The sequence below is a fragment of the Bombina bombina genome, chromosome 4 (assembly GCF_027579735.1).
Source record: "Bombina bombina isolate aBomBom1 chromosome 4, aBomBom1.pri, whole genome shotgun sequence".
In the NCBI taxonomy this organism is placed as follows: Eukaryota; Metazoa; Chordata; class Amphibia; order Anura; family Bombinatoridae; genus Bombina; species Bombina bombina.
In genome coordinates this window covers 1,209,837,820-1,209,865,020 of record NC_069502.1, presented here as the reverse complement: position 1 = coordinate 1,209,865,020, position 27,201 = coordinate 1,209,837,820, and the positions used below count along the sequence as shown (strand labels likewise).

The following is a 27,201-nucleotide window of genomic DNA, read 5'->3' as shown; positions in this document are numbered from 1 at the left end:
CACGGTGAGACCCCAGCGCATCAGTCACACACAGTACAGTAACCATGTGACACACGGTGAGACCCCAGCGCATCAGTCACACACAGTACAGTAACCATGTGACACACGGTGAGACCCCAGCGCATCAGTCACACACAGTACAGTAACCATGTGACACACGGTGAGACCCCAGCGCATCAGTCACACACAGTACAGTAACCATGTGACACACGGTGAGACCCCAGCGCATCAGTCACACACAGTACAGTAACCATGTGACACACGGTGAGACCCCAGCGCATCAGTCACACACAGTACAGTAACCATGTGACACACGGTGAGACCTCAGCGCATCAGTCACACACAGTACAGTAACCATGTGACACACGGTGAGACCCCAGCGCATCAGTCACACACAGTACAGTAACCATGTGACACACGGTGAGACCTCAGCGCATCAGTCACACACAGTACAGTAACCATGTGACACACGGTGAGACCCCAGCGCATCAGTCACACACAGTACAGTAACCATGTGACACACGGTGAGACCCCAGCGCATCGAGTCACACACAGTACAGTAACCATGTGACACACGGTGAGACCCCAGCGCATCAGTCACACACAGTACAGTAACCATGTGACACACGGTGAGACCCCAGCGCATCAGTCACACACAGTACAGTAACCATGTGACACACGGTGAGACCTCAGCACATGAGTCACACACAGTACAGTAACCATGTGACACACGGTGAGACCCCAGCGCATCAGTCACACACAGTACAGTAACCATGTGACACACGGTGAGACCTCAGCACATGAGTCACACACAGTACAGTAACCATGTGACACACGGTGAGACCCCAGCGCATCAGTCACACACAGTACAGTAACCATGTGACATACGGTGAGACCCCAGCGCATCAGTCACACACAGTACAGTAACCATGTGACACACGGTGAGACCCCAGCACATCAGTCACACACAGTACAGTAACCATGTGACACACGGTGAGACCCCAGCGCATCAGTCACACACAGTACAGTAACCATGTGACACACGGTGAGACCCCAGCGCATCAGTCACACACAGTACAGTAACCATGTGACACACGGTGAGACCCCAGCGCATCAGTCACACACAGTACAGTAACCATGTGACACACAGTTAGACCTCAGCACATGAGTCACACACAGTACAGTAACCATGTGACACACGGTGAGACCCCAGCGCATCAGTCACACACAGTACAGTAACCATGTGACACACGGTGAGACCCCAGCGCATCAGTCACACACAGTACAGTAACCATGTGACACACGGTGACACCCCAGCGCATCAGTCACACACAGTACAGTAACCATGTGACACACGGTGAGACCCCAGCGCATCAGTCACACACAGTACAGTAACCATGTGACACGGTGAGACCCCAGCGCATCAGTCACACACAGTACAGTAACCATGTGACACGGTGAGACCCCAGCGCATCAGTCACACACAGTACAGTAACCATGTGACACGGTGAGACCCCAGCGCATCAGTCACACACAGTACAGTAACCATGTGACACACGGTGAGACCTCAGCACATCAGTCACACACAGTACAGTAACCATGTGACACACGGTGAGACCCCAGCGCATCAGTCACACACAGTACAGTAACCATGTGACACACGGTGAGACCCCAGCGCATCAGTCACACACAGTACAGTAACCATGTGACACACAGTGAGACCTCAGCACATGAGTCACACACAGTACAGTAACCATGTGACACACGGTTAGACCCCAGCGCATCAGTCACACACACAGTACAGTAACCATGTGACAGCACATGAGTCACACACAGTACAGTAACCATGTGACACACGGTGAGACCCCAGCACATCAGTCACACACAGTACAGTAACCATGTGACACACGGTGAGACCCCAGCGCATCAGTCACACACAGTACAGTAACCATGTGACACACGGTGAGACCCCAGCGCATCAGTCACACACAGTACAGTAACCATGTGACACACGGTGAGACCCCAGCGCATCAGTCACACACAGTACAGTAACCATGTGACACACGGTGAGACCCCAGCGCATCAGTCACACACAGTACAGTAACCATGTGACACACGGTGAGACCTCAGCACATGAGTCACACACAGTACAGTAATCATGGGACACACGGTGAGACCCCAGTGCATCAGTCACACACAGTACAGTAACCATGTGACACACGGTGAGACCTCAGCGCATCAGTCACACACAGTACAGTAACCATGTGACACACAGTGAGACCCCAGCGCATCAGTCACACACAGTACAGTAACCATGTGACACACAGTGAGACCCCAGCGCATCAGTCACACACAGTACCGTAACCATGTGACACACGGTGAGACCCCAGCGTATCAGTCACACACAGTACAGTAACCATGTGACACACGGTGAGACCCCAGCGCATCAGTCACACACAGTACAGAAACCATGTGACACGGTGAGACCCCAGCACATGAGTCACACACAGTACAGTAACCATGTGACACACGGTGAGACCTCAGCACACGAGTCACACACAGTACAGTAACCATGTGACACACGGTGAGACCCCAGCGCATCAGTCACACACAGTACAGTAACCATGTGACACACGGTGAGACCCCAGCGCATCAGTCACACACAGTACAGTAACCATGTGACACACGGTGAGACCCCAGCGCATCAGTCACACACAGTACAGTAACCATGTGACACACAGTGAGACCCCAGCGCATCAGTCACACACAGTACAGTAACCATGTGACACACGGTGAGACCCTAGCGCATCAATCACACACATTACAGTAACCATGTGACACATGGTGAGACCCCAGCGCATCAGTCACACACAGAGCAGCAATCATTAAATACAAGCCCCCCGCAGATCAATCATATTACAGTAAGTGAAACTTAGAGTCAAGAGTAGCTCATTCTCACATATTACACTAATTGTGGGATATTCAGAGATCCCAGAGCAACTCTGTCACGCACTTAACATGATTTATGCTTTTTTTTCTTCATCTTACAGAATCTTCAACGAGTGGCACCGGATCCGACAGTGAGAGTGATGAAAAGAGGCCGGTTTTTGGGTCATCTAGTAATGTGACTGGTTCGGACCCCCTAGCAGAGGGGTCATCCTCTAATTATTCCAGCATCTCCCAAAAGCTCATGGTAAAACATTCACTTAAAAGCTCTCCTAGGTTCGTAATTGGGAGATGTGTACATTTTATTTATTATAAAATCAAATTATTTGTAGTTTCCCATCGAGATTATACATAACATACAGTATATATATATTAAAGAAGTAATGTTATATTTCTTAGCCACTGGGGATGTAAAATAGTGTGTGGAAAATTGCAGCAGCTCATGTAAACTTATAGAAAAGTGTCTGATTCATTTAAGTGATCCTTTGTCTTCTGTTTTGTGTTTTAAGAACATTGACCACTTGTGCAACAAGACAGTGATATTTTGTCTGACTTGTTAATTATTTGTTTGGAAGAAGTTAAATTCTTTTTCTTCTTTTTTTCCATTCAGGCCAAGATGGGCTTTCGTGAGGGTGAAGGTTTGGGAAAATTTGGCCAAGGGCGAAGAGAAATTATTGAAACATCCAAACAGAAGGGCAGGAGAGGTTTGGGTCTGGTACTAAAAGGGTTTGAGAAGCAGTTGAATGTGAACTGGAGAGATGAGCCTGAGGTGAGTCAGACTAAAGATATATATAATCCGTGAAGAATCCTGAATGGGATTCTAGAGAAATAAAACTCAAAATATATTAACGTATTCTTTTTATGCACAGTGAAGAAAACCTTTGCAATGCACATTATTTATTTTGCTTTCTTTTCCTGTAATTTATATCTGCAAACTGTTTTTTTTTCCAATGAACCCAATTAAATTAAGAACCGATCTTCATGCTGCACAGTGATTCCATGGGTGCACTAGAGCCTTCTCTAGCAGTGGAAAAGAAACACAATATTAAAGGGACACAAAACTCATCATGTAAAAAAAGTGTATTGTATTTAAGGTGGTTCCAACGAATAGTTCAAATAGTTTTAGTGAAGTTTTTTTTACCTGTACTTAGCCACCGGCCCTCCACTGCAGTGGTACAGCCAGTTGGTAAAAGCTGCTGCTCGAGACTCTCTTTTTTGTGTGCTTAAATTGCCCCTCAGAATCACTAAGCAGCAAGCAGACATCAGAAATTTGTAATGGATAAATCAAGTAGGTAATGAATCATTTAGATTGTATGACATTTTGTAAACCAGTGTAGTATTTACAGTTACATTTATTTAAACTATGTCATATGTATTTTTTAAAACTAAAATGTGATTATAATCTGAATTTGTCAAAGCTTTTAATTTCCCTTTTAAGATGGGAATGTTTATCCATTCTACACATAAATGCAGGTCTCACTTTCAAATGCCAGCACTTCGGTTGCTTATTGTTAACGCTTGAGTTTGTGCCAATCATCTTTTTGTATTTGCACTGAAACCTGAGTCCTGCACATAGATAAACTCAGTGTTGCACGGGGGAGCCACCCTGGTATAATGGATGGCCCCTGATGTGCCCCCCACTGTGTCTGTTTTCTCCACTACTCCCTCAAGAGTCTATCCAGCTCCACCCACCTGACCTAAGCCCATCCAGCTATGGCCTTGACACACCCAGACTCTGCCTATAGTACTCTTGGCCCCTCCCCCCATGTATTATTTCTGGTGGTGCCCCAGGATAGATAGTTCTGGGTACAAACACAACTGAAGAATGAACTCACACATTGTACTCACACAGGTCCAAATATGAATTTCACTAAATTTCTTTCTTTCATGTAATTGGCAAGAGTCCATGAGCTAGTGACGTATGGGATATACATTCCTACCAGGAGGGGCAAAGTTTCCCAAACCTCAAAATGCCTATAAATACACCCCTCACCACACCCACAATTCAGTTTTTTACAAACTTTGCCTCCCATGGAGGTGGTGAAGTAAGTTTGTGCTAGATTTCTACGTTGATATGCGATTCGCAGCAGGCTGAAGCCCGGTTTTCCTCTCAGAGTGCAGTGAATGTCAGAGGGATGTGAAGAGAGTATTGCCTATTTGAATACCATGGTCTTCCTCTAGGGGATCTATTTCATAGGTTCTCTGTTATCGGTCGTAGAGATTTCTTCTCCTACCTCCCTTTTCAGATCGACGATATAGTCTTATATACCATTACCTCTACTGATTCTCGTTTCAGTACTGGTTTGGCTATCTACTATATGTAGATGAGTGTCTTAGGGTAAGTAAGTCTTATTTTATTTATGACACTCTAAGCTATGGTTGGGCACTTTATATGTAAAGTTCTAAATATATGTTTTAAACTTATATTTGCCATGATTCAGGATAATCAGTGTTCCTTCTTTCAGACTGTCAGTTTAATTTTTTGGAAAAATGCATATGAACTAAATATTTTTTCTTACCTTAAAATTTTCAATTGACTTTTTTCTTCTAAATTGCGGGCTGTTAGGCTCGCGGGTGCAGAAAATGCTTCAATTTATTGCGTCATTTTTGGTGCGAGACTATCGTCATTTCCGGCGTCATAGTTGGCGCCGGAAGTTTTCACGTAGTTGTGTCATTTTTGACGCATGTTTGTTGCAGACGTTTTTTTGGCGCAAAAAATGTGGGCGTCATACTTGGCGCCAGTTTTTTTCACATTATTTCAGTCTCACTTTTTAGTTGCTTCTGGTTTCTAGAGGCTTGTTTTGTTTTGCATTTTTTCCCATTCCTGAAACTGTCATTTAAGGAATTTGATAATTTTGCTTTTTATGTTGTTTTTTCTATTACATATTGCAAGATGTCACTACCTGACCCTGGATCAGAATCTACTTCTGGGAAGACGCTGCCTGATGTTGGTTCTACCAAAGCTAAGTGCATTTGTTGTAAACTTTTGGTAACTGTTCCTCCGGCTGTAGTTTGTGTTAGTTGTCATGATAAACTATCTAACGTGGATAATATTTCCATTAGTAATAATCCATTACATGTTGTTGTTCCTTCAACATCTAATGTTCAGGATGTTCCTGTTAATGTTAAAGAATTTGTTTCTAATTCTATTCGGAAGGCTCTGTCTGTTATTCCTCCTTCTAGTAAACGTAAAAGGTCTTTTAAAACTTCTCATATTTCAGATGAATTTTTAAATGACCGCCATCATTCTGACTTATCTATCTCTGATGAGGATCTATCTGGTTCAGAAGATTCTGCCTCAGATATTGACACTGATAAATCTTCATATTTGTTTAAGATGGAGTTTATTCGTTCTTTACTTAAAGAAGTGTTGATTGCATTAGATATGGAGGAGTCTAGTCCTCTTGATATTAAAACTAATAAGCGTTTAAATTCAGTTTTTAAACCTCATGTAGTTATTCCAGAAGTTTTTCCAGTTCCTGATGCTATTTCAGAAGTAATTTCTAGGGAATGGAATAGTCTGGGTACTTCATTTACTCCTTCTCCAAGGTTTAAGAAATTGTACCCTTTGCCATCTGATAGATTAGAGTTTTGGGAAAAAATCCCCAAAGTTGATGGGGCTATTTCTACTCTTGCTAAACGTACTACTATTCCTACGGCAGATAGTACTTCTTTTAAGGATCCTTTAGATAGGAAGCTTGAATCCTTTCTAAGGAAGGCTTACTTATGTTCAGGTAATCTTCTTAGACCTGCTATTTCTTTGGCTGATGTTGCTGCAGCTTCCACCTTCTGGTTGGAGGCTTTAGCGCAACAACTGTCAGACCATAATGCTTATAGCATTGTTAAACTTCTTCAACATGCTAATAACTTTGTTTGTGATGCCATTTTTGATATCATTTGGATTGATGTCAGGTATATGTCTTTAGCTATTTTAGCTAGAGGAGCTTTATGGCTTAAATCTTGGAATGCAGATATGACTTCTAAGTCAACGTTGCTTTCTCTTTCTTTCCAAGGTAATAAATTATTTGGTTCTCAGTTGGATTCAATAATTTCAACTGTTACTGGGGGGAAGGGAGCTTTTTTGCCTCAGGACAAAAAATCTAAAGGTAAATATAGGGCTGCTAATCGTTTTCGTTCCTTTCGTCAGAATAAGGAACAGAAGCCTGACCCTTCCCCTAAAGGAACAGTTTCCGTTTGGAAACCTTCTCCAGTCTGGAATAAATCCAAGCCTTTTAGAAAGTCAAAACCAGCTCCCAAATCCGCATGAAGGTGCGGCCCTCATTCCAGTACAGCTGGTAGGGGGCAGGTTACGATTTTTCAAAGATGTTTGGATCAATTCGACTCAAAATCTTTGGATTCAGAACATTGTTTCTCAAGGGTACAGAATAGGTTTCAAAGTAAGACCACCTGTGAGAAGATTTTTCCTCTCACGCATTCCAGTAAACCCAGTAAAGGCTCAGGCGTTTCTGAAATGTGTTTCAGACCTGGAGTCGGTTGGGGAAATTGTGCCAGTTCCAGATCTGGAACGGGGTCTGGGGTTTTATTCAAATCTGTTCATTGTACCAAAGAAGGAGAATTCTTTCAGACCAGTTCTGGATCTAAAAATATTGAATCGTTATGTAAGGATACCAACATTCAAAATGGTGACTATAAGGACTATTCTGCCTTTTGTTTAGCAAGGGCATTATATGTCTACAATAGACTTACAGGATGCATATCTTCATATTCCAATTCATCCAGACCACTATCAGTTCCTGAGATTCTCTTTTCTAGACAAGCATTACCAGTTTGTTGCTCTTCCTTTTGGCCTAGCAACAGCTCCAAGGATCTTTTCAAAGGTTCTCTGTGCCCTTCTCTCTGTAATCAGAGAACAGGGTATTGCGGTATTTCCTTATTTGGACGATATCTTGGTACTTGCTCAGTCTTTACATTCTGCAGAATCTCATACGAATCAACTTGTGTTGTTTCTTCAAAGACATGGTTGGAGGATCAATTTACCAAAGAGTTCCTTGATTCCTCAGACAAGGGTAACCTTTTTGGGTTTCCAAATAGATTCAGTGTCCATGACTTTGTCTCTAACAGAAAAGAGACGTCTGAAATTGATTTCAGCCTGTCGAAACCTTCAGTCTCAATCATTCCCTTCGGTAGCTTTGTGCATGGAAATTCTAGGTCTCATGACTGCTGCATCGGACGCGATCCCCTTTGCTCGTTTTCACATGAGACCTCTCCAGCTTTGTATGCTGAACCAATGGTGCAGGGATTATACAAATATATCACAATTAATATCCTTAAATCCCAATGTTCGATCTTCTCTGACTTGGTGGTTGGATCACCATCGTTTAATTCAAGGGGCCTCTTTTGTTCGTCCAACCTGGACTGTGATCTCAACAGATGCGAGTCTTTCAGGTTGGGGAGCTGTATGGGGATCTCTGACAGCGCAGGGGATGTGGGAATCTCAGGAGGCGAGATTACCAATCAACATTTTGGAACTCCGTGCGAGTTTCAGAGCTCTTCAGTTCTGGCCTCTTCTGAAGAGAGAATCGTTTATTTGTTTTCAGACAGACAATGTCACAACCGTGGCGTATGTCAGTCATGAAGGTGGAACTCACAGTCCTCAGGCTATGAAAGAAGTATCGCGGATACTTGTATGGGCGGAATCCAGCTCCTGTCTAATCTCTGCGGTTCACATCCCAGGTATAGACAATTGGGAAGCGGATTATCTCAGTCGCCAGACGTTACATCCGGGCGAATGGTCTCTTCACCCAGAGGTATTTCTTCAGATTGTTCAAGTCTGGGGACTTCCAGAAATAGATCTGATGGCTTCTCATCTAAACAAGAAACTTCCCAGGTATCTGTCCAGATCCAGGGATCCTCAGGCGGAAGCGGTGGACGCGTTGTCACTTCCCTGAAATGATCAACCTGCTTATATCTTTCCGCCTCTAGTTCTTCTTCCAAAAGTGATTTCCAAAATCCTAATGGAGCGTTCGTTTGTACTGCTGGTGGCTCCAGCATGGCCACACAGGTTTTGGTATGCGGATCTCGTTCGGATGGCCAGTTGCCAACCTTGGACACTTCCGTTAAGGCCAGACCTTCTATCTCAAGGCCCATTTTTCCATCAGGATCTCAAATCATTAAATTTGAAGGTATGGAGATTGAACGCTTGATACTTAGTCATAGAGGTTTCTCTGACTCAGTGATTAATACTATGTTACAGGCTCGTAAATCTGTGTCTAGAAAGATGTATTACCAAGTTTGGAAGACTTAAATTTCTTGGTGTTCTTCTCATAAATTCTCTTGGCATTCTTTTAGAATTCCTAGAATTTTACAGTTTCTTCAGGATGGTTTGGATAAGGATTTGATTGCGAGAATAGTCTATATCATAGAAGATATAGACTGAAAGAATGCACCTTAGTAGCACTTCAGTTCCTAATGCAAATATTAATATAGATATGAAACTTAAACAACCATTGTGAACCAAAGGTTTGAAAAAAGAAAATTAAAACATAACTTTTATTAACTCAACATTGGATTAAAACCATTCTTGATTGTGTAAGTGTGTGTACTTTAAAAACACATAGCAACTTTACTGGAGATAAGAAAGTGGCACTAAATGTCAAATGGATAGATTACCTCTATTGTAGAATATTCTGGAATATCTGAATAAAAATTATTAATCTATCCAATAAATAATTGGCTGGTGTTCTGGGGTATTCTACACCGCTGTATATTTCAACATTCTGTCATGCAGACATTCCAGTATATAGTTGAAAAACCGTATTTAAGAAATATATAATAAAGTACTATCAGTGAGGGTTACTTTAGTAACTGGTATATTTGAGTAGTTTCGTGTTTTTCACTTGATGGATATATGAATCTCTGTGTAAGTATTGTTAACTCCTTCAGTTAAATTACTGAGTTCCTGATAGTTGTAAGTTCTTAATACGGCTTAAACTCTATCTTAATATATTGTCCCTTGGGTTGCAATAGATTATATTATAGATATGTATACACAATATAGCTTTATGAATATCAGAAGTGCTTTAGATATCTTTAATATATATTGTGAAATTAATCAATTTTTGCAACGGGGTTTTTATTATGGATATCTTGGTTAGGAGTCTGGCAAATGTTGGTGCTTTGGTGTACAACCTCCTATGGTCTATACTTAGTGGCAAACAGTATGTCTTACTAAGTATATTATCAACTGTTTTTAGTCACTTTGCAGCCTTGGCATATTTTGCTTTCATAATGTAATACATGAGAGACGGTATTTTAGAAAACTTTCTTAGAGTAATATGTTCTGTGCAGCCTACTCGGTTTGTATATCAGTAACCTGTCACTAGTGGTTACAGTGTATGTATAAGTAGCCAGTTGTAGGTTCTGTCTGTTGTGGCTTAAAAATATTCACATGGTATTGATCTTGGCTATGTATTAAAGAGGCTGTCTTTAATTTCTTTTAAAGTCGGCTATTGCAGCTTTATACCGTCTAAAATACTTGAAGTAGTCTTAAGGTACTGTTATTGCTAGTACCCAGCTTTTGTGCACTTATACTAACAACAGGTAATTGTTGTAGTATAATTTTGAGCTGCCTGAATATGTGGCTAACAGTTATAGTAGTGATCCGTAATTAGCTTTTCAAAGTTGTCACTGGCTGGCCGCTATAGTTATAAGGTATTATTATGTAGCTTTTTAAAGTCTATGTCAGTGCGATTGATTTCGCAGATTGACCGTTAAAGCTGTTATTTCTATTACCCTGTGAATAGCTTGTAACAATTGCCACTAGCGGTTTTCAAATTACCCCCAAATTATTGGTACTAATTTAGCCCAGATGCCACTGTATCGAAACGTTTACTTGTTAAAGTTGGCTATGCCATTAAAAAGAAAAACAACAGGGTATTGTCAGATACCCATCCCTAACATGTTTCGCCGATAGCGTTTCGGCTAACCAAGATATCCATAATAAAAACCCCGTTGCAAAAATTGATTAATTTCACAATATATATTAAAGATATCTAAAGCACTTCTGATATTCATAATGCTATATTGTGTATACATATCTATAATATAATCTATTGCAACCCAAGGGACAATATATTAAGATAGAGTTTAAGCCGTATTAAGAACTTACAACTATCAGGAACTCAGTAATTTAACTGAAGGAGTTAACAATACTTACACAGAGATTCATATATCCATCAAGTGAAAAACACGAAACTACTCAAATATACCAGTTACTAAAGTAACCCTCACTGATAGTACTTTATTATATATTTCTTAAATACGGTTTTTCAACTATATACTGGAATGTCTGCATGACAGAATGTTGAAATATACAGCGGTGTAGAATACCCCAGAACACCAGCCAATTATTTATTGGATAGATTAATAATTTTTATTCAGATATTCCAGAATATTCTACAATAGAGGTAATCTATCCATTTGACATTTAGTGCCACTTTCTTATCTCCAGTAAAGTTGCTATGTGTTTTTAAAGTACACACACTTACACAATCAAGAATGGTTTTAATCCAATGTTGAGTTAATAAAAGTTATGTTTTAATTTTCTTTTTTCAAACCTTTGGTTCACAATGGTTGTTTAAGTTTCATATCTATATTAATATTTGCATTAGGAACTGAAGTGCTACTAAGGTGCATTCTTTCAGTCTATATCTTCTATGCTATAGACTATTCTCGCAATCATTGTCATTTCATGCACAAGCACTCAAGCTCACTAGGTATATATGTATATACCCTATATTAAAAATACAGAAATCTGATAATCATATGCACGATATCCAGACATAGTCATAGAAAAGGATACGTTGTATGCAAACAACTTAAATATATTCTCTGTATTTATTAAAGTAATACACTGAGCGTTCCAACCTTATCAGTGTAGTGCTCTTGCTACTTCTTGTTAAACTTGGATAAGGATTTGTCTGCAAGTTCTTTGAAAGGACAAATCTCTGCTCTTTCTGTTCTTTTTCACAGAAAGATTGCTAATCATCCTGATATTCATTGTTTTGTACAGGCTTTGGTTCGTATCAAGCCTGTCATTAAGTCAATCTCTCCTCCTTGGAGTCTTAATTTGGTTCTGAGGGCTTTACAGGCTCCTCCGTTTCAACCTATGCATTCTCTGGATATTAAATTACTTTCTTGGAAAGTTTTGTTCCTTCTGGCCATCTCTTCTGCTAGAAGAGTTTCTGAGTTATCTGCTCTTTCTTGTGAATCTCCTTTTCTGATTTTTCATCAGGATAAGGCGGTGTTGCGGACTTCATTTCAATTTTTACCTAAAGTTGTGAATTCTAACAACATTAGTAGAGAAATTATTGTCCCTTCATTGTGTCCTAATCCTAAGAATTCTCTGGAGAGATCTTTACATTCTTTGGATGTAGTAAGAGCTTTGAAATATTATGTTGAAGCTACTAAAGATTTCAGAAAGACTTCTAGTCTATTTGTTATCTTTTCTGGTTCTAGGAAAGGTCAGAAGGCTTCTGCCATTTCTTTGGCGTCTTGGTTAAAGTCTTTGATTCATCATGCTTATGTGGAGTCGGGTAAATCCCCGCCTAAAAGGATTACTGCTCATTCTACTAGGTCAGTTTCTACTTCCTGGGCTTTTAGGAATTAAGCTTCTGTTGATCAGATTTGCAAAGCAGCAACTTGGTCTTCTTTGCATACTTTTACTAAATTCTACCATTTTGATGTTTTTTCTTCTTCAGAAGCAGTTTTTGGTAGAAAAGTACTTCAGGCAGCTGTTTCAGTCTGATTCTTCTGCTTATAATTTCAGTTTTTTTCATTATAAGATTAAAACTTTTTGATTTTGGGTTGTGGATTATTTTTTTCAGCGGAATTGGCTGTCTTTATTTTATCCCTCCCTCTCTAGTGACTCTTGCGTGGAAGTTCCACATCTTGGGTATCTGCTATCCCATACGTCACTAACTCATGGACTCTTGCCAATTACATGAAAGAAAACATAATTTATGTAAGAACTTACCTGATAAATTAATTTCTTTCATATTGGCAAGAGTCCATGAGGCCCACCCTTTTTGTGGTGGTTATGATTTTTTTGTATAAAGCACAATTATTCCAATTCCTTGTTTGATGCTTTCGCTCCTTTCTTATCACCCCACTTCTTGGCTATTCATTAAACTGAATTGTGGGTGTGGTGAGGGGTGTATTTATAGGCATTTTGAGGTTTGGGAAACTTTGCCCCTCCTGGTAGGAATGTATATCCCATACGTCACTAGCTCATGGACTCTTGCCAATATGAATGAAATGAATTTATCAGGTAAGTTCTTACATAAATTATGTTTTCCTTCTCCAGGAGCAATTTATACAATGAATAAAAAAATGGGTACCAGAAAACAGCTCAGAGTATTTTCTTAAACAAAAAAAAAAAGTTTAAATACTCATATACGCTACCCTCAGTTAAATCTCACACCAATAATTAATTCATTTCTTTTTAAAGACACGATGAGTCCACGGATTTTCATCCTTACTTGTGGGATTTCACCTCCTGGTCAGCAGGAGGAGGCAAAGAGCACCACAGCAGAGCTGCTATATATAGCTCCTCCCCTCCCTCCCACTCCAGTCATTCTCTTTGCCTACGTTAGTGATAGGAAGAGGTAAATTGAGGTGTTAGATTAGATTCTTCAATCAAGAGTTTATTATTTTTAAAGTGGTGCCAGAGAGTACTTCTTTGTTCTAGGGTGTAGCCGTAGTCCATATCAGTCTCTTCAGTAGAGCTTTTGGTGGCTTTAGAGCAATAGGAACTGGTGGGACATAATTCTCACTGCGCCTCCTATACCTTTTATGCTGCCCTAATCCAGATAGCCTAAGCACATTTAAACTCAGGCTTATCTTTTTCCACAGGGCTATGGGAGGGAGAGGACCTCTTACACCTGCTGGACTGTCCTGCTGTCGGACAGCATTTCAGGTAAGTGCTAACTTTATTCATTCTGGGAAAAACAGAGTAAAGTGGGCACTTAATCTTTATTTGAATGCTGTGAGTGGCTTACATAAGACTTATTCAGAAGCTCTTATGTTGGGACATTAATCCCTCTTATATGCAGGGCTTTGTTGGGACAGCCATAAGTACTGGGGCTGGGAGAAAGCTTGGTTGCTTGCTAAATTTTTTAATTGGAAGCATTAGCAGACTATAAGGGATAGTGGTTACGATCCCTTAGTTTTCTATTACTACGTTGTAGAGACGTGTTTGGGGAAGTTACGCCCACGATGGGCGGGGCTTAGTTTCGCACGCTTCCTCTTGGTTATTGCGCAGTCCTAAGCAGACAGGAGTGGATGCATATGTGGCTCTACTACCGCATGTCTTTCTGTAGAATCAGACAAGCGTTTGTATCGCTTTTGTGTTCCTGAAGTGGCCAGATCGTTTTCCCTGCAGTGTCCGGATCGTTAGATGACTACAAGAGTTCCGGTCAGGGAGTGATTCTGTTGGCAGGCAGGCACCTCAGCAGAGTTGCTGAGGTGTATAGGTGTCTAAAGTTATTTTTATTTAACTGCTGGGGTATGTTTTTTCTGTAGTAAAGAAAAAGCAGTAAAAAAGTTGCAGTTTTAAAATTTAAAGGCACAGTATCGTTTGTTTTTTTCCTCAATTTTTCTGTCATCAAATTTGTTTTCCTTAAACAATTTGATTAGCCTTGGATATATGTTTTTCTCCAACATTGGTGTGTCCGGTCCACGGCGTCATCCTTACTTGTGGGATATTCTCTTCCCCAACAGGAAATGGCAAAGAGTCCCAGCAAAGCTGGTCACATGATCCCTCCTAGGCTCCGCCCACCCCAGTCCTTCTCTTTGCCGTTGCACAGGCAACATCTCCACGGAGATGGTTAAGAGTTTTTTGGTGTTTAAATGTAGTTTTTATTCTTCTATCAAGTGTTTGTTATTTTAAAATAGTGCTGGTATGTACTATTTACTCTGAAACAGAAAAGGATGAAGATTTCTGTTTGTAAGAGGAAGATGATTTTAGCAGACAGTAACTAAAATCGGTTGCTGTTTCCACATAGGACTGTTGAGATGAAGTAACTTCAGTTGGGGGAAACAGTTAGCAGACTTTTCTGCTTAAGGTATGACTAGCCATATTTCTAACAAGACTGTGTAATGCTGGAAGGCTGTCATTTCCCCTCATGGGGACCGGTAAGCCATTTTCTTAGTCAAAAACAAACAGAATAAAGGGCTTATTATGGGCTAAAAAACTGGTAGACATTTTTATGGGCTAAATCGATTGCTTTATTTGTGCATATTATTCAGATTTAGGCTAATAATTGGCATTTATAATCTTGGGGAACGTTTATAAAACGGCAGGCACTGTATTGGATACCTTTTTCAGTCAGGGGGCCTTTCTAGTCATAGACTGAGCCTCATTTTCGCGCCATTAATGCGCAGTTGTTTTTTGTGTGAGGATCTAAGAATCTCTGAAAAAGCTTTTAGAAGGCGTCATTTGGTATCGTATTCCCCTCAGGGCTTGGTTGGGTCTTAGCAAAGACAATATCTGGGACTGTATAGGGGTTAAATTGAAAAACAGTTCCGTTATTTTAAGGGTTAAAGCTCTGAAATTTGGTGTGCAATACTTTTAAGGCTTTAAGACACTGTGGTGAAATTTTGGTAATTTTTGAACAATTCCTTCATACTTTTTCACATATTCAGTAATAAAGTGTTTTCTGTTTGAAATTTAAAGTGACAGTAACGGTTTTATTTTAAAACTTTTTTGTGCTTTGTTGAAAAGTTTAAGCCTGTTTAACATGTCTGTACCTTCAGATAAGCTGTGTTCTATATGTATGAAAGCCAATGTGTCTCCCCATTTAAATTTATGTGATAATTGTGCCATAGCGTCCAAACAAAGTAAGGACAGTACTGCCACAAATAATGATATTGCCCAAGATGATTCCTCAAATGAGGGGAGTAAACATGATAGTACATCATCTCCTACTGTGTCTACACCAGTTTTGCCCATGCAGGAGGCCCCTAGTACATCTAGTGCACCAATACTTATTACCATGCAACAATTAACGGCTGTAATGGATAACTCCATAGCAAATCTTTTATCCAAAATGCCTACTTATCAGAGAAAGCGCGATTGCTCTGTTTTAAACACTGAAGAGCAAGAGGACGCTGATGATAATTGTTCTGTCATACCCTCGCACCAATCTGAAGGGGCCATGAGGGAGGTTTTGTCTGAGGGAGAAATTTCAGATTCAGGAAAAATTTCTCATCAAGCTGAACCTGATGTTGTGACATTTAAATTTAAATTAGAACATCTCCGCGTACTGCTTAAGGAGGTGTTATCTACTCTGGATGATTGTGACAATTTGGTCATTCCAGAGAAATTATGCAAGATAGACAGGTTCCTAGAGGTTCCGGTGCCCCCCGACGCTTTTCCTATACCCAAGCGGGTGGCGGACATAGTAAATAAAGAGTGGGAAAAGCCCGGCATACCTTTTGTTCCTCCCCCTATATTTAAGAAATTATTTCCTATGGTCGACCCCAGAAAGGACTTATGGCAGACAGTCCCCAAGGTCGAGGGGGCAGTTTCTACGCTAAACAAACGCACTACTATTCCTATCGAAGATAGTTGTGCTTTCAAAGATCCTATGGATAAAAAATTGGAAGGTTTGCTTAAAAAGATTTTTGTACAGCAAGGCTACCTTCTACAACCAATTTCATGCATTGTTCCTTTCACTACGGCAGCGTGGTTCTGGTTCGAGGAACTAGAAAAGTCGCTCAGTAGAGAAACTCCATATGAGGAGGTTATGGACAGAGTTCACGCACTTAAATTGGCTAACTCTTTTATTTTAGATGCCGCTTTGCAATTAGCAAAATTAGCGGCGAAAAATTCAGGGTTTGCTATCGTGGCGCGCAGAGCGCTTTGGCTAAAGTCTTGGTCAGCGGATGTGTCATCCAAGACAAAATTGCTTAACATTCCTTTCAAAGGTAAAACTTTATTTGGACCTGATTTGAAAGAGATTATTTCAGACATCACTGGGGGAAAGGGCCACGCCCTTCCACAGGATAGGTCTTTTAAGGCTAAAAATAAACCTAATTTTCGTCCCTTTCGCAGAAATGGACCAGCCTCTAATTCTGCATCCTCTAAGCAAGAGGGTAATGCCTCACAACCCAAACCAGCCTGGAAACCAATGCAAGGCTGGAACAAAGGTAAGCAGGCCAAGAAGCCTGCCACTGCTAACAAAACAACATGAAGGAGTAGCCCCCGATCCGGGACCGGATCTGGTGGGGGGCAGACTTTCTCTCTTTGCTCAGGCTTGGGCAAGAGATGTTCAGGATCCTTGGGCGCTAGAAATAGTTTCTCAAGGTTATCTCCTGGAATTCAAGGAACTACCCCCAAGGGGAAGGTTCCACAAGTCTCACTTATCCTCAAACCAAATAAAGAGACAGGCATTCTTACATTGTGTAGAAGACCTGTTAAAGATGGGAGTGATACACCCAGTTCCAATAAAGGAACAAGGAATGGGATTTTATTCCAATCTGTTCGTAGTTCCCAAAAAAGAGGGAACGTTCAGACCAATTTTGGATTTGAAGATCCTAAACAAATTTCTCAGGGTACCATCGTTCAAAATGGAAACCATTCGAACGATTCTACCCACCATCCAGGAAAGTCAATTTATGACTACCGTGGATCTAAAGGATGCGTACCTACATATCCCTATCCACAAGGAACATCATCAGTTCCTAAGGTTCGCTTTTCTGGACAAACATTACCAGTTTGTGGCTCTTCCATTCGGATTAGCCACTGCTCCAAGGATTTTCACAAAGGTGCTAGGGTCCCTTCTAGCGGTTCTAAGACCAAGGGGCATTGCAGTAGTACCTTACTTGGACGACATTCTAATACAAGCGTCGTCCCTGTCAAAGGCAAAGGCTCATACGGACATCGTTCTAGCCTTTCTCACATCTCACGGATGGAAGGTGAACAAAGAAAAGAGTTCTCTGTCCCCGTCAACAAGAGTTCCCTTCTTGGGAACAATAATAGATTCCTTAGAAATGAGGATTTTTCTGACAGAGGTCAGAAAATCAAAACTTCTAAGCTCTTGTCAAGTGCTTCATTCTGTTCCTCGTCCTTCCATAGCGCAGTGCATGGAAGTAATAGGATTGATGGTTGCAACAATGGACATAGTTCCCTTTGCACGAATTCATCTAAGACCATTACAACTGTGCATGCTCAAACAGTGGAATGGGGATTATACAGACTTGTCTCCAATGATTCAAGTAGATCAAAAGACCAGAGATTCACTCCGTTGGTGGCTGACCCTGGACCATCTGTCTCAGGGAATGAGCTTCCGCAGGCCAGAGTGGGTCATTGTCACGACCGACGCCAGTTTAGTGGGCTGGGGTGCGGTCTGGGAATCCCTGAAAGCTCAGGGTCTATGGTCTCGGGAGGAGTCTCTTCTCCCGATAAACATTCTGGAACTGAGAGCGATATTCAATGCTCTCAGAGCTTGGCCTCAACTAGCAAAGGCCAAATTCATAAGGTTCCAATCAGACAACATGACGACTGTTGCTTATATCAATCATCAAGGGGGAACAAAGAGTTCCCTGGCGATGAAAGAAGTGACCAAAATAATTCAATGGGCGGAGGATCACTCCTGCCACTTGTCTGCGATCCACATCCCAGGAGTGGAAAATTGGGAAGCGGATTTTCTGAGTCGTCAGACATTTCATCCGGGGGAGTGGGAACTCCATCCGGAAATCTTTGCCCAAATAACTCAATTATGGGGCATTCCAGACATGGATCTGATGGCGTCTCGTCAGAACTTCAAGGTTCCTTGCTACGGGTCCAGATCCAGGGATCCCAAGGCGACTCTAGTAGATATACTAGTAGCACCTTGGACTTTCAACCTAGCTTACGTATTCCCACCGTTTCCTCTCATTCCCAGGCTGATAGCCAGGATCAATCAGGAGAGGGCCTCAGTGATCTTGATAGCTCCTGCGTGGCCACGCAGGACTTGGTATGCAGACCTGGTGAATATGTCATCGGCTCCACCATGGAAGCTACCTTTGAGACAGGACCTTCTTGTTCAAGGTCCATTCGAACACCCAAATCTGGTCTCCCTCCAACTGACGGCTTGGAGATTGAACGCTTGATTCTATCAAAGCGTGGGTTTTCAGATTCGGTGATAGATACTCTGGTTCAGGCCAGAAAACCTGTAACTAGAAAAATTTACCATAAAATATGGAAAAAATATATCTGTTGGTGTGAATCCAAAGGATTCCCATGGAATAAGATAAAAATTCCTAAGATTCTCTCCTTTCTTCAAGAAGGTTTGGAGAAAGGATTATCTGCAAGTTCTCTAAAGGGACAGATCTCTGCTTTATCGGTCTTACTACACAAAAGACTGGCAGCTGTGCCAGATGTTCAAGCTTTTGTTCAGGCTCTGGTTAGGATCAAGCCTGTTTACAGACCTTTGACTCCTCCCTGGAGTCTAAATCTAGTTCTTTCAGTTCTTCAAGGGGTTCCATTTGAACCCTTACATTCCATAGATATTAAGTTACTATCTTGGAAAGTTTTGTTTTTGGTTGCAATTTCTTCTGCTAGAAGAGTTTCAGAGTTATCTGCTCTGCAGTGTTCTCCTCCTTATCTGGTGTTCCATGCAGATAAGGTGGTTTTGCGTACTAAGCCTGGTTTTCTTCCTAAAGTTGTTTCTAACAGAAATATTAACCAGGAGATAGTTGTACCTTCTTTGTGTCCGAATCCAGTTTCAAAGAAGGAACATTTGTTACACAATTTGGACGTTGTCCGTGCTCTAAAGTTCTATTTAGAGTCTACTAAAGATTTCAGACAAACATCTTCCTTGTTTGTTGTTTATTCTGGTAAAAGGAGAGGTCTAAAAGCGACTTCTACCTCTCTTTCCTTTTGGCTTAAAAGCATTATCCGATTGGCTTATGAGACTGCCGGACGGCAGCCTCCTGAAAGAATCACAGCTCACTCCACTAGGGCTGTGGCTTCCACATGGGCCTTCAAGAACGAGGCTTCTGTTGACCAGATATGTAAGGCAGCGACTTGGTCTTCACTGCACACTTTTGCCAAATTTTACAAATTTGATACTTTTGCTTCTTCTGAGGCTATTTTTGGGAGAAAGGTTTTGCAAGCTGTGGTGCCTTCCGTTTAGGTGACCTGATTTGCTCCCTCCCTTCATCCGTGTCCTAAAGCTTTGGTATTGGTTCCCACAAGTAAGGATGACGCCGTGGACCGGACACACCAATGTTGGAGAAAACAGAATTTATGCTTACCTGATAAATTACTTTCTCCAACGGTGTGTCCGGTCCACGGCCCGCCCTGGTTTTTTAATCAGGTCTGATGAATTATTTTCTCTAACTACAGTCACCACGGTACCATATGGTTTCTCCTATATATATTTCCTCCTGTCCGTCGGTCGAATGACTGGGGTGGGCGGAGCCTAGGAGGGATCATGTGACCAGCTTTGCTGGGACTCTTTGCCATTTCCTGTTGGGGAAGAGAATATCCCACAAGTAAGGATGACGCCGTGGACCGGACACACCGTTGGAGAAAGTAATTTATCAGGTAAGCATAAATTCTGTTTTTTTCTTTTTTAATATAAAGGGGTTACTTTTGTGATCTCTTAAAGAATCCGGGAGAGTGGGAACTCCATCTGGAAGTGTTCTCCAACCTGATTCTCAAATGGGATCGGCCGGAGTTGGATCTCATGGCATCTCGCCAGAATGCCAAGCTCCCGAGATACGGGTCGAGGTCCAGGGATCCCCAGGTAGAAATGATAGATGCTCTGGTGGTTCCTTGGTCCTTCAATCTTGCATACCTATTTCCTCCATTTGTGCTTCTTCCTCAAGTCATTGCTCGAATCAAACAGGAAAGTTCATCAGTGATCCTCATTGCTCCTGCGTGGCCTCGCAGGATTTGGTATGCAGATCTGGTGGACATGTCATCCCTGCCACCTTGGAGACTTCCATTGAGGAAGGACCTTCTCATTCAAGGGCCCTTTCTTCACCCAAATCTGGTTTCTCTGAAGCTGACTGCTTGGAGATTGAACGCTTAATCCTATCCAAGTGGGGTTTTTCTGATTCGGTCATAGAGACCATGATACAGGCTCGTAAACCTGTGACTAGAAAGATTTTCCATAAGATATGGCGTAAATATCTTTATTGGTGTGAATCCAAGGGCTACTCATGGAGTAGAGTTAGGATTCCCAGAATTTTGTCCTTTCTCCAAGAAGGATTGGAGAAGGGTTTATCAGCAAGTTCCCTAAAGGGTCAGATCTCTGCCTTATCCATTTTGTTACACAAACGTCTGGCGGATGTCCCAGATGCTCAATCCTTTTGTCAGGCTTTGGTTAGAATCAGGCCTGTGTTTAAACCAATTTCTCCTCCATGGAGTCTGAATTTAGTTCTTAAAGTTCTTCAAGGGGCTCCGTTTGAGCCTATGCATTCCTTAGATATTAAGTTGTTATCTTGGAAAGTTTTATTTCTTGTTGCCATTTCTTTAGCTCGAAGAGTGTCTGAACTTTCGGCATTGCAATACAATTCACCTTACCTTATTTTTCATTCGGATAAGGTAGTTTTACGTACTAAACTAGGGTTCCTTCCTAAGGTTAGTAAACAAAAAGAAACAGGAAAAGAGTTGCACACTAATAGGTTAATAAAATGAGTCACTTTAAAACAGGTGCTTCCTAGAAAAAGTACATATGAAACAACATGGAAGAGGAAGTGGGGACTTCACGATAAGAAATTCCCAAAAGTCTAGGTAAATCCAGCACAACTGTAAAATGAAATAAATACACAAAAGCCTCTATGTCAAAAACGATATAAATATTTATTAACTATATGCACACAACACACATTCACATTCATACAGAGGATCCCGCACAAAAAAGTATGATAAAGTACTGGCCAGGAAATTATTATCTGGTGCACCAGGGAAAATAAACCAAAACAGTCCGTTTAAGACTTGCAGATATTTGTAATCCAACAGGTGCAGCGTTAATGCAAAAATGGATGCAATTATATAATCCCCGGTGTATAGAGACCAGTCACTTCAGACTTAAACCCCAATTGTTACTGAGTCAAATAGTGTTTTGAAGGCATAGCATAGCATAGGAGGAGCAATAGAAACACGCGTCTTTATTCACAGGTACTGTTTTCTCTTCAGACAGTAGTATTCAGTGCACAGATGCATATCACATATTCTACCTGTATTTATTCACGCGGTCGCCCCTCCTAGCTGCCTCATTCTTAGAGCATCCAAACATCAGGGGTAAGTCAGGATGAGCAGGGGATCTGCTGTAAAGGCTATTTGACTTCAAAACACTATTTGACTCAGTAACAATTGGGGTTTAAGTCTGAAGTGACTGGTCTCTATACACCGGGGATTATATAATTGCATCCATTTTTGCATTAACGCTGCACCTGTTGGATTACAAATATCTGCAAGTCTTAAACGGACTGTTTTGGTTTATTTTCCCTGGTGCACCAGATAATAATTTCCTGGCCAGTACTTTATCATACTTTTTTGTGCGGGATCCTCTGTATGAATGTGTGTTGTGTGCATATAGTTAATAAATATTTATATCGTTTTTGACATAGAGGCTTTTGTGTATTTATTTAATTTTACAGTTGTGCTGGATTTACCTAGACTTTTGGGAATTTCTTATCGTGAAGTCCCCACTTCCTCTTCCATGTTGTTTCATATATCCTTCCTAAGGTTGTTTCAGACATGAACATTAATCTGGAGATTGTTGTTCCTTCCTTGTGTCCTAATCCTCCTCCTCAAAAGGAACGTCTTTTGCACAATTTGGACGTGGTTCGTGCTTTGAAATTTTATTTACAAGCGACTAAGGACTTTCGTTAGTCGTCTTCTTTGTTTGTCATTTTGTATGGAAAACGTAAGGGTCAGAAAGCTACGGCTACCTCGCTGGACAGCAGCCTCCTGAAAGAGTTACGGCTCATTTCACTAGGGCTGTTGCTTCCTCATGGGCATTCAGAAATGAAGCTTCTGTAGAACAGATTTGCAAGGCTGCAACTTGGTCCTCTCTTCACACTTTTTCAAAATTTTACAAATTTGATACTTTTACCTCGGCTGAGGCTGTTTTTGGGAGAAAGGTTCTTCAAGCAGTGGTGCCTTCCGTTTAGGTTCCCTGTCTTGTCCCTCCCTTATCATCCGTGTACTCTAGCTTTGGTATTGTATCCCACAAGTAAGGATGAAAATCCGTGGACTCATCGTAACTTTAAAAAGAAAAGAAAATGTATGCTTACCTGATAAATTTGTTTCTTTTTAGACACGATGAGTCCACGGCCCGCCCTGTTCTCTGAGACAGGTTATTAATTTTTGTAAACTTCAGACACCTCTGCACCTTGGCTTTTCCTTTCTCTTCCTAACTTTGGTCGAATGACTGGAGTGGGAGGGAGGGGAGGAGCTATATATAGCAGCTCTGCTGTGGTGCTCTTTGCCTCCTCCTGCTGACCAGGAGGGGAAATCCCACAAGTAAGGATGAAAATCCATGGACTCATCGTGTCTAAAAAGAAACAAATTTATCAGGTAAGCATAAATTTTCTTTTTTGGTTGTGGAGTTAATTTTTATTTAAATTTTGATGTTACTCAATATTTTACCAATTATGTAATTCATACATTTTATTTGTATTAATGACTTTGACTCAGGGTAGAAGTTGCTTGTGAAGAAAGTTCTGTAAACAGTTATGCATCTGTCACATCGGGCACATAAGGTTCAGGGACAAGTACCCAGGTTTGGTATTCACAGCTCATGTAGGTCTCTCTGTAACTTCTCTTTTCAAGCGCTTGCTGTAGGTCCCTCTGAGCCAGAGATGAAGCGCTATATCAATATGACATTTCACTTAACTGCTGTCGCTTTTAACTTGAAGAAATCAATCTAGGTGGCAATAACAGAAAGACTACAACATATTTATTAACGCAATGAGAAGCTTTTCATATTCTCAAATTGCAAAGGTTTATGGTACACAATGTTACCTTATACATAGACATATGAGCAGATGAAGCCTATATAAAAATGTATTCTTTATTCAATTGTACGGTGCCGAGATTCATGAAGCATATCTAAATATGCTCTGTTGATTAGCATCATAAAGTGTCTTGCACCATGCAACGGCAAATGTTATACAAAGCACTGCCAGCTCTCTGAGCAGACACACTGTTTATAATGCTGCTGCAGAGAGCATATCTATATATGCTCCATGTGCATTTACTGGAACCGATTTTGCTAATACAAGAGAATTGCAATAGACTTTTGTTAAAATTGAAGTAGTGTGCATTTCGGTTTTGGCAGTTTGGTGTATATATTAGCAAACTGAATAATAATGTACAATGTAAGCAAATATTACATAAATAGACATATTGTCTCGGTAGGAAAGTATAGAGTTTCTCAGAACCTGTGTAAAGATTGTGTCATCATGCTGCCTAGTAATGAAATCTGTTAAGTACGGAGCTTTCACTTTGTACTTTAGGCCACTGCTTATGAAGAAGTTGACTGGTTCCCAGAATGCACCACAGAGATTCCAGATGAAGATGAGCTTTCTGATTGGATGACAATTGGAAAGGTAATACTGCAACATATCAGCCTAATTGACTAATAAGCAGTTGCTGTGATGTATAGAGAGGTCAGACTGCGCTATGTTAGTGTGAGAGACTGCTGTATAACAGTTACTGTGATGCATGAGACAACAGACTGCACTATGTTAGTGTGATAGACTGCTGTATAACAGTTACTGTGATGTATGAGACAACAGACTGCGCTATGTTAGTGTAAGAGACTGCTTTATAACAGCTGCTGTAATGTATGAGACAGACTGCGCTATATTAGTGTTAGAGACTGCTGTATAACAGTTACTGTGATGCATGACACAACAGACTGCACTATGTTAGTGTGATAGACTGCTGTATAACAGTTACTGTGATGTATGAGACAACAGACTGCACTATGTTAGTGTGAGAGACTGCTTTATAACAGCTGCTGTAATGTATGAGACAGACTGTGCTATGTTAGTGTGACAGACTGCTTTATAACAGCTGCTGTAATGTATGAGACAGACTGCGCTATATTAGTGTGAGAGACTGCTATATAACAGTTACTGTGATGTATGAGACAACAGACTGCGCTATATTAGTGTGAGAGACTGCTATATAACAGTTACTGTGATGTATGAGACAACAGACTGAGCTATGTTAGTGTGAGAGAATGCTGTATAACAGTTACTGTGATGTATGAGACAGACAGCGCTATGTTAGTGTGAGAGACTGCTATATAACAGTTACTGTGATGTATGAGACAACAGACTGCGCTATGTTAGTGTAAAACACCGCTGTGTAACGGAGTCTATTATCTTCCGAGCCCTCACTATGTTATTGTTTTTTTGTAGAGGAAACTGATCTTGGACGATGAGACAGAGTTCTGCAGAGAACTGTTGCTTCACAGTCTGCTGGAGTGCAAGGTGAGGGTCTTGTGGGGACTTTGTGCAGCCATGTGTGCTAACTAATCTGCTTGTATACACATTGCATTAATGTACTGAAACAAAATGCAACAAATAAATCGTCCCAAGTAAAACTTTATATTGTTATACAAAGCTGAATAATGCAATAAATAAGGATTCCCCAAAATAGGTTATTTCTAAAAAGGTGTCAGCAGGGCAGAGGCTTGTGCACAAAGCTGTACCACCCTGACCCCCGTATTGTGCTGATGTTACTGATTAGGCCACTTACTCCATTGCACTACTACTAGTCCAGAGCCTGCAAATAAAGTGCACATATATATTTAGATGCTCACTGCACACAACACATACATCAGCGTTTGCTTTTGTCTGTAATATATATAGATACTCACTGCACACAACACATACATCAGCGTTTGCTTTTGTCTGTAATATATATAGATGCTCACTGCACACAACACAGACATCAGCGTTTGCTTTTGTCTGTAATATATTTAGATGCTCACTGCACACAACACATACATCAGCGTTTGCTTTTGTCTGTAATATATTTAGATGTTCACTGCACACAACACATACATCAGCGTTTGCTTTTGTCTGTAATATATATAGATGTTCACTGCACACAATACATACATCAGCGTTTGCTTTTGTCTGTAATATATTTAGATGCTCACTGCACACAACACATGCATCAGCGTTTGCTTTTGTCTGTAATATATATAGATGCTCACTGCACACAACACATACATCAGCGTTTGCTTTTGTCTGTAATATATATAGATGTTCACTGCACACAATACATACATCAGCGTTTGCTTTTGTCTGTAATATATTTAGATGCTCACTGCACACATCACATACATCAGCGTTTGCTTTTGTCTGTAATATATTTAGCTGTTCACTGCACACAACACATACATCAGCGTTTGCTTTTGTCTGTAATATATTTAGATGCTCACTGCACACAACACATACATCAGCGTTTGCTTTTGTCTGTAATATATTTAGATGCTCACTGCACACAACACATACATCAGCGTTTGCTTTTGTCTGTAATATATTTAGCTGTTCACTGCACACAACACATATTTCAGCGTTTGCTTTTGTCCGTAATATGTTTAGATGCTCACTGCACATAACACATACATTAGCGTTTGCTTTTGTCTGTAATATATTTAGATGCTCACTGCACACAACACATACATCAGCGTTTGCTTTTGTCTGTAATATATTTAGATGTTCACTGCACACAATACATACATCAGCGTTTGCTTTTGTCTGTAATATATTTAGATGCTCACTGCACACAACACATACATCAGCGTTTGCTTTTGTCTGTAATATATATAGATGCTAACTGCACACAACACATACATCAGCGTTTGCTTTTGTCTGTAATATGTTTACATGTTCACTGCACACATCACATACATTAGCGTTTGCTTTTGTCTGTAATATATATAGATGCTCACTGCACACAACACATACATCAGCGTTTGCTTTTGTCTGTAATATATATAGATGCTCACTGCACACAACACATACATCAGCGTTTGCTTTTGTCTGTAATATATTTAGATGCTCACTGCACACAACACATACATCAGCGTTTGCTTTTGTCTGTAATATATATAGATGTTCACTGCACACAACACATACATCAGCGTTTGCTTTTGTCTGTAATATATTTAGATGCTCACTGCACACAATACATACATCAGCGTTTGCTTTTGTCTGTAATATATTTAGATGTTCACTGCACACAATACATACATCAGCGTTTGCTTTTGTCTG

The 27,201-nt window shown here is 40.8% G+C and overlaps 1 protein-coding gene across 5 annotated transcripts in view; it reads left to right on the top strand.

Moving 5' to 3' along the window:
• CMTR1 (cap methyltransferase 1) overlaps nt 1-27,201 on the top strand; it is a 392,012-nt gene that overhangs the window by 68,044 nt on the left and 296,767 nt on the right. For all 5 annotated transcript variants that reach the window (XM_053712701.1, XM_053712702.1, XM_053712699.1 and 2 more), the window contains 4 exons: nt 3,051-3,193; nt 3,557-3,715; nt 24,424-24,516; nt 25,336-25,407. In XM_053712701.1, the coding sequence (XP_053568676.1) occupies nt 3,051-3,193; nt 3,557-3,715; nt 24,424-24,516; nt 25,336-25,407 (467 nt within the window). The remainder of the gene's footprint in view (nt 1-3,050; nt 3,194-3,556; nt 3,716-24,423; nt 24,517-25,335; nt 25,408-27,201) is intronic.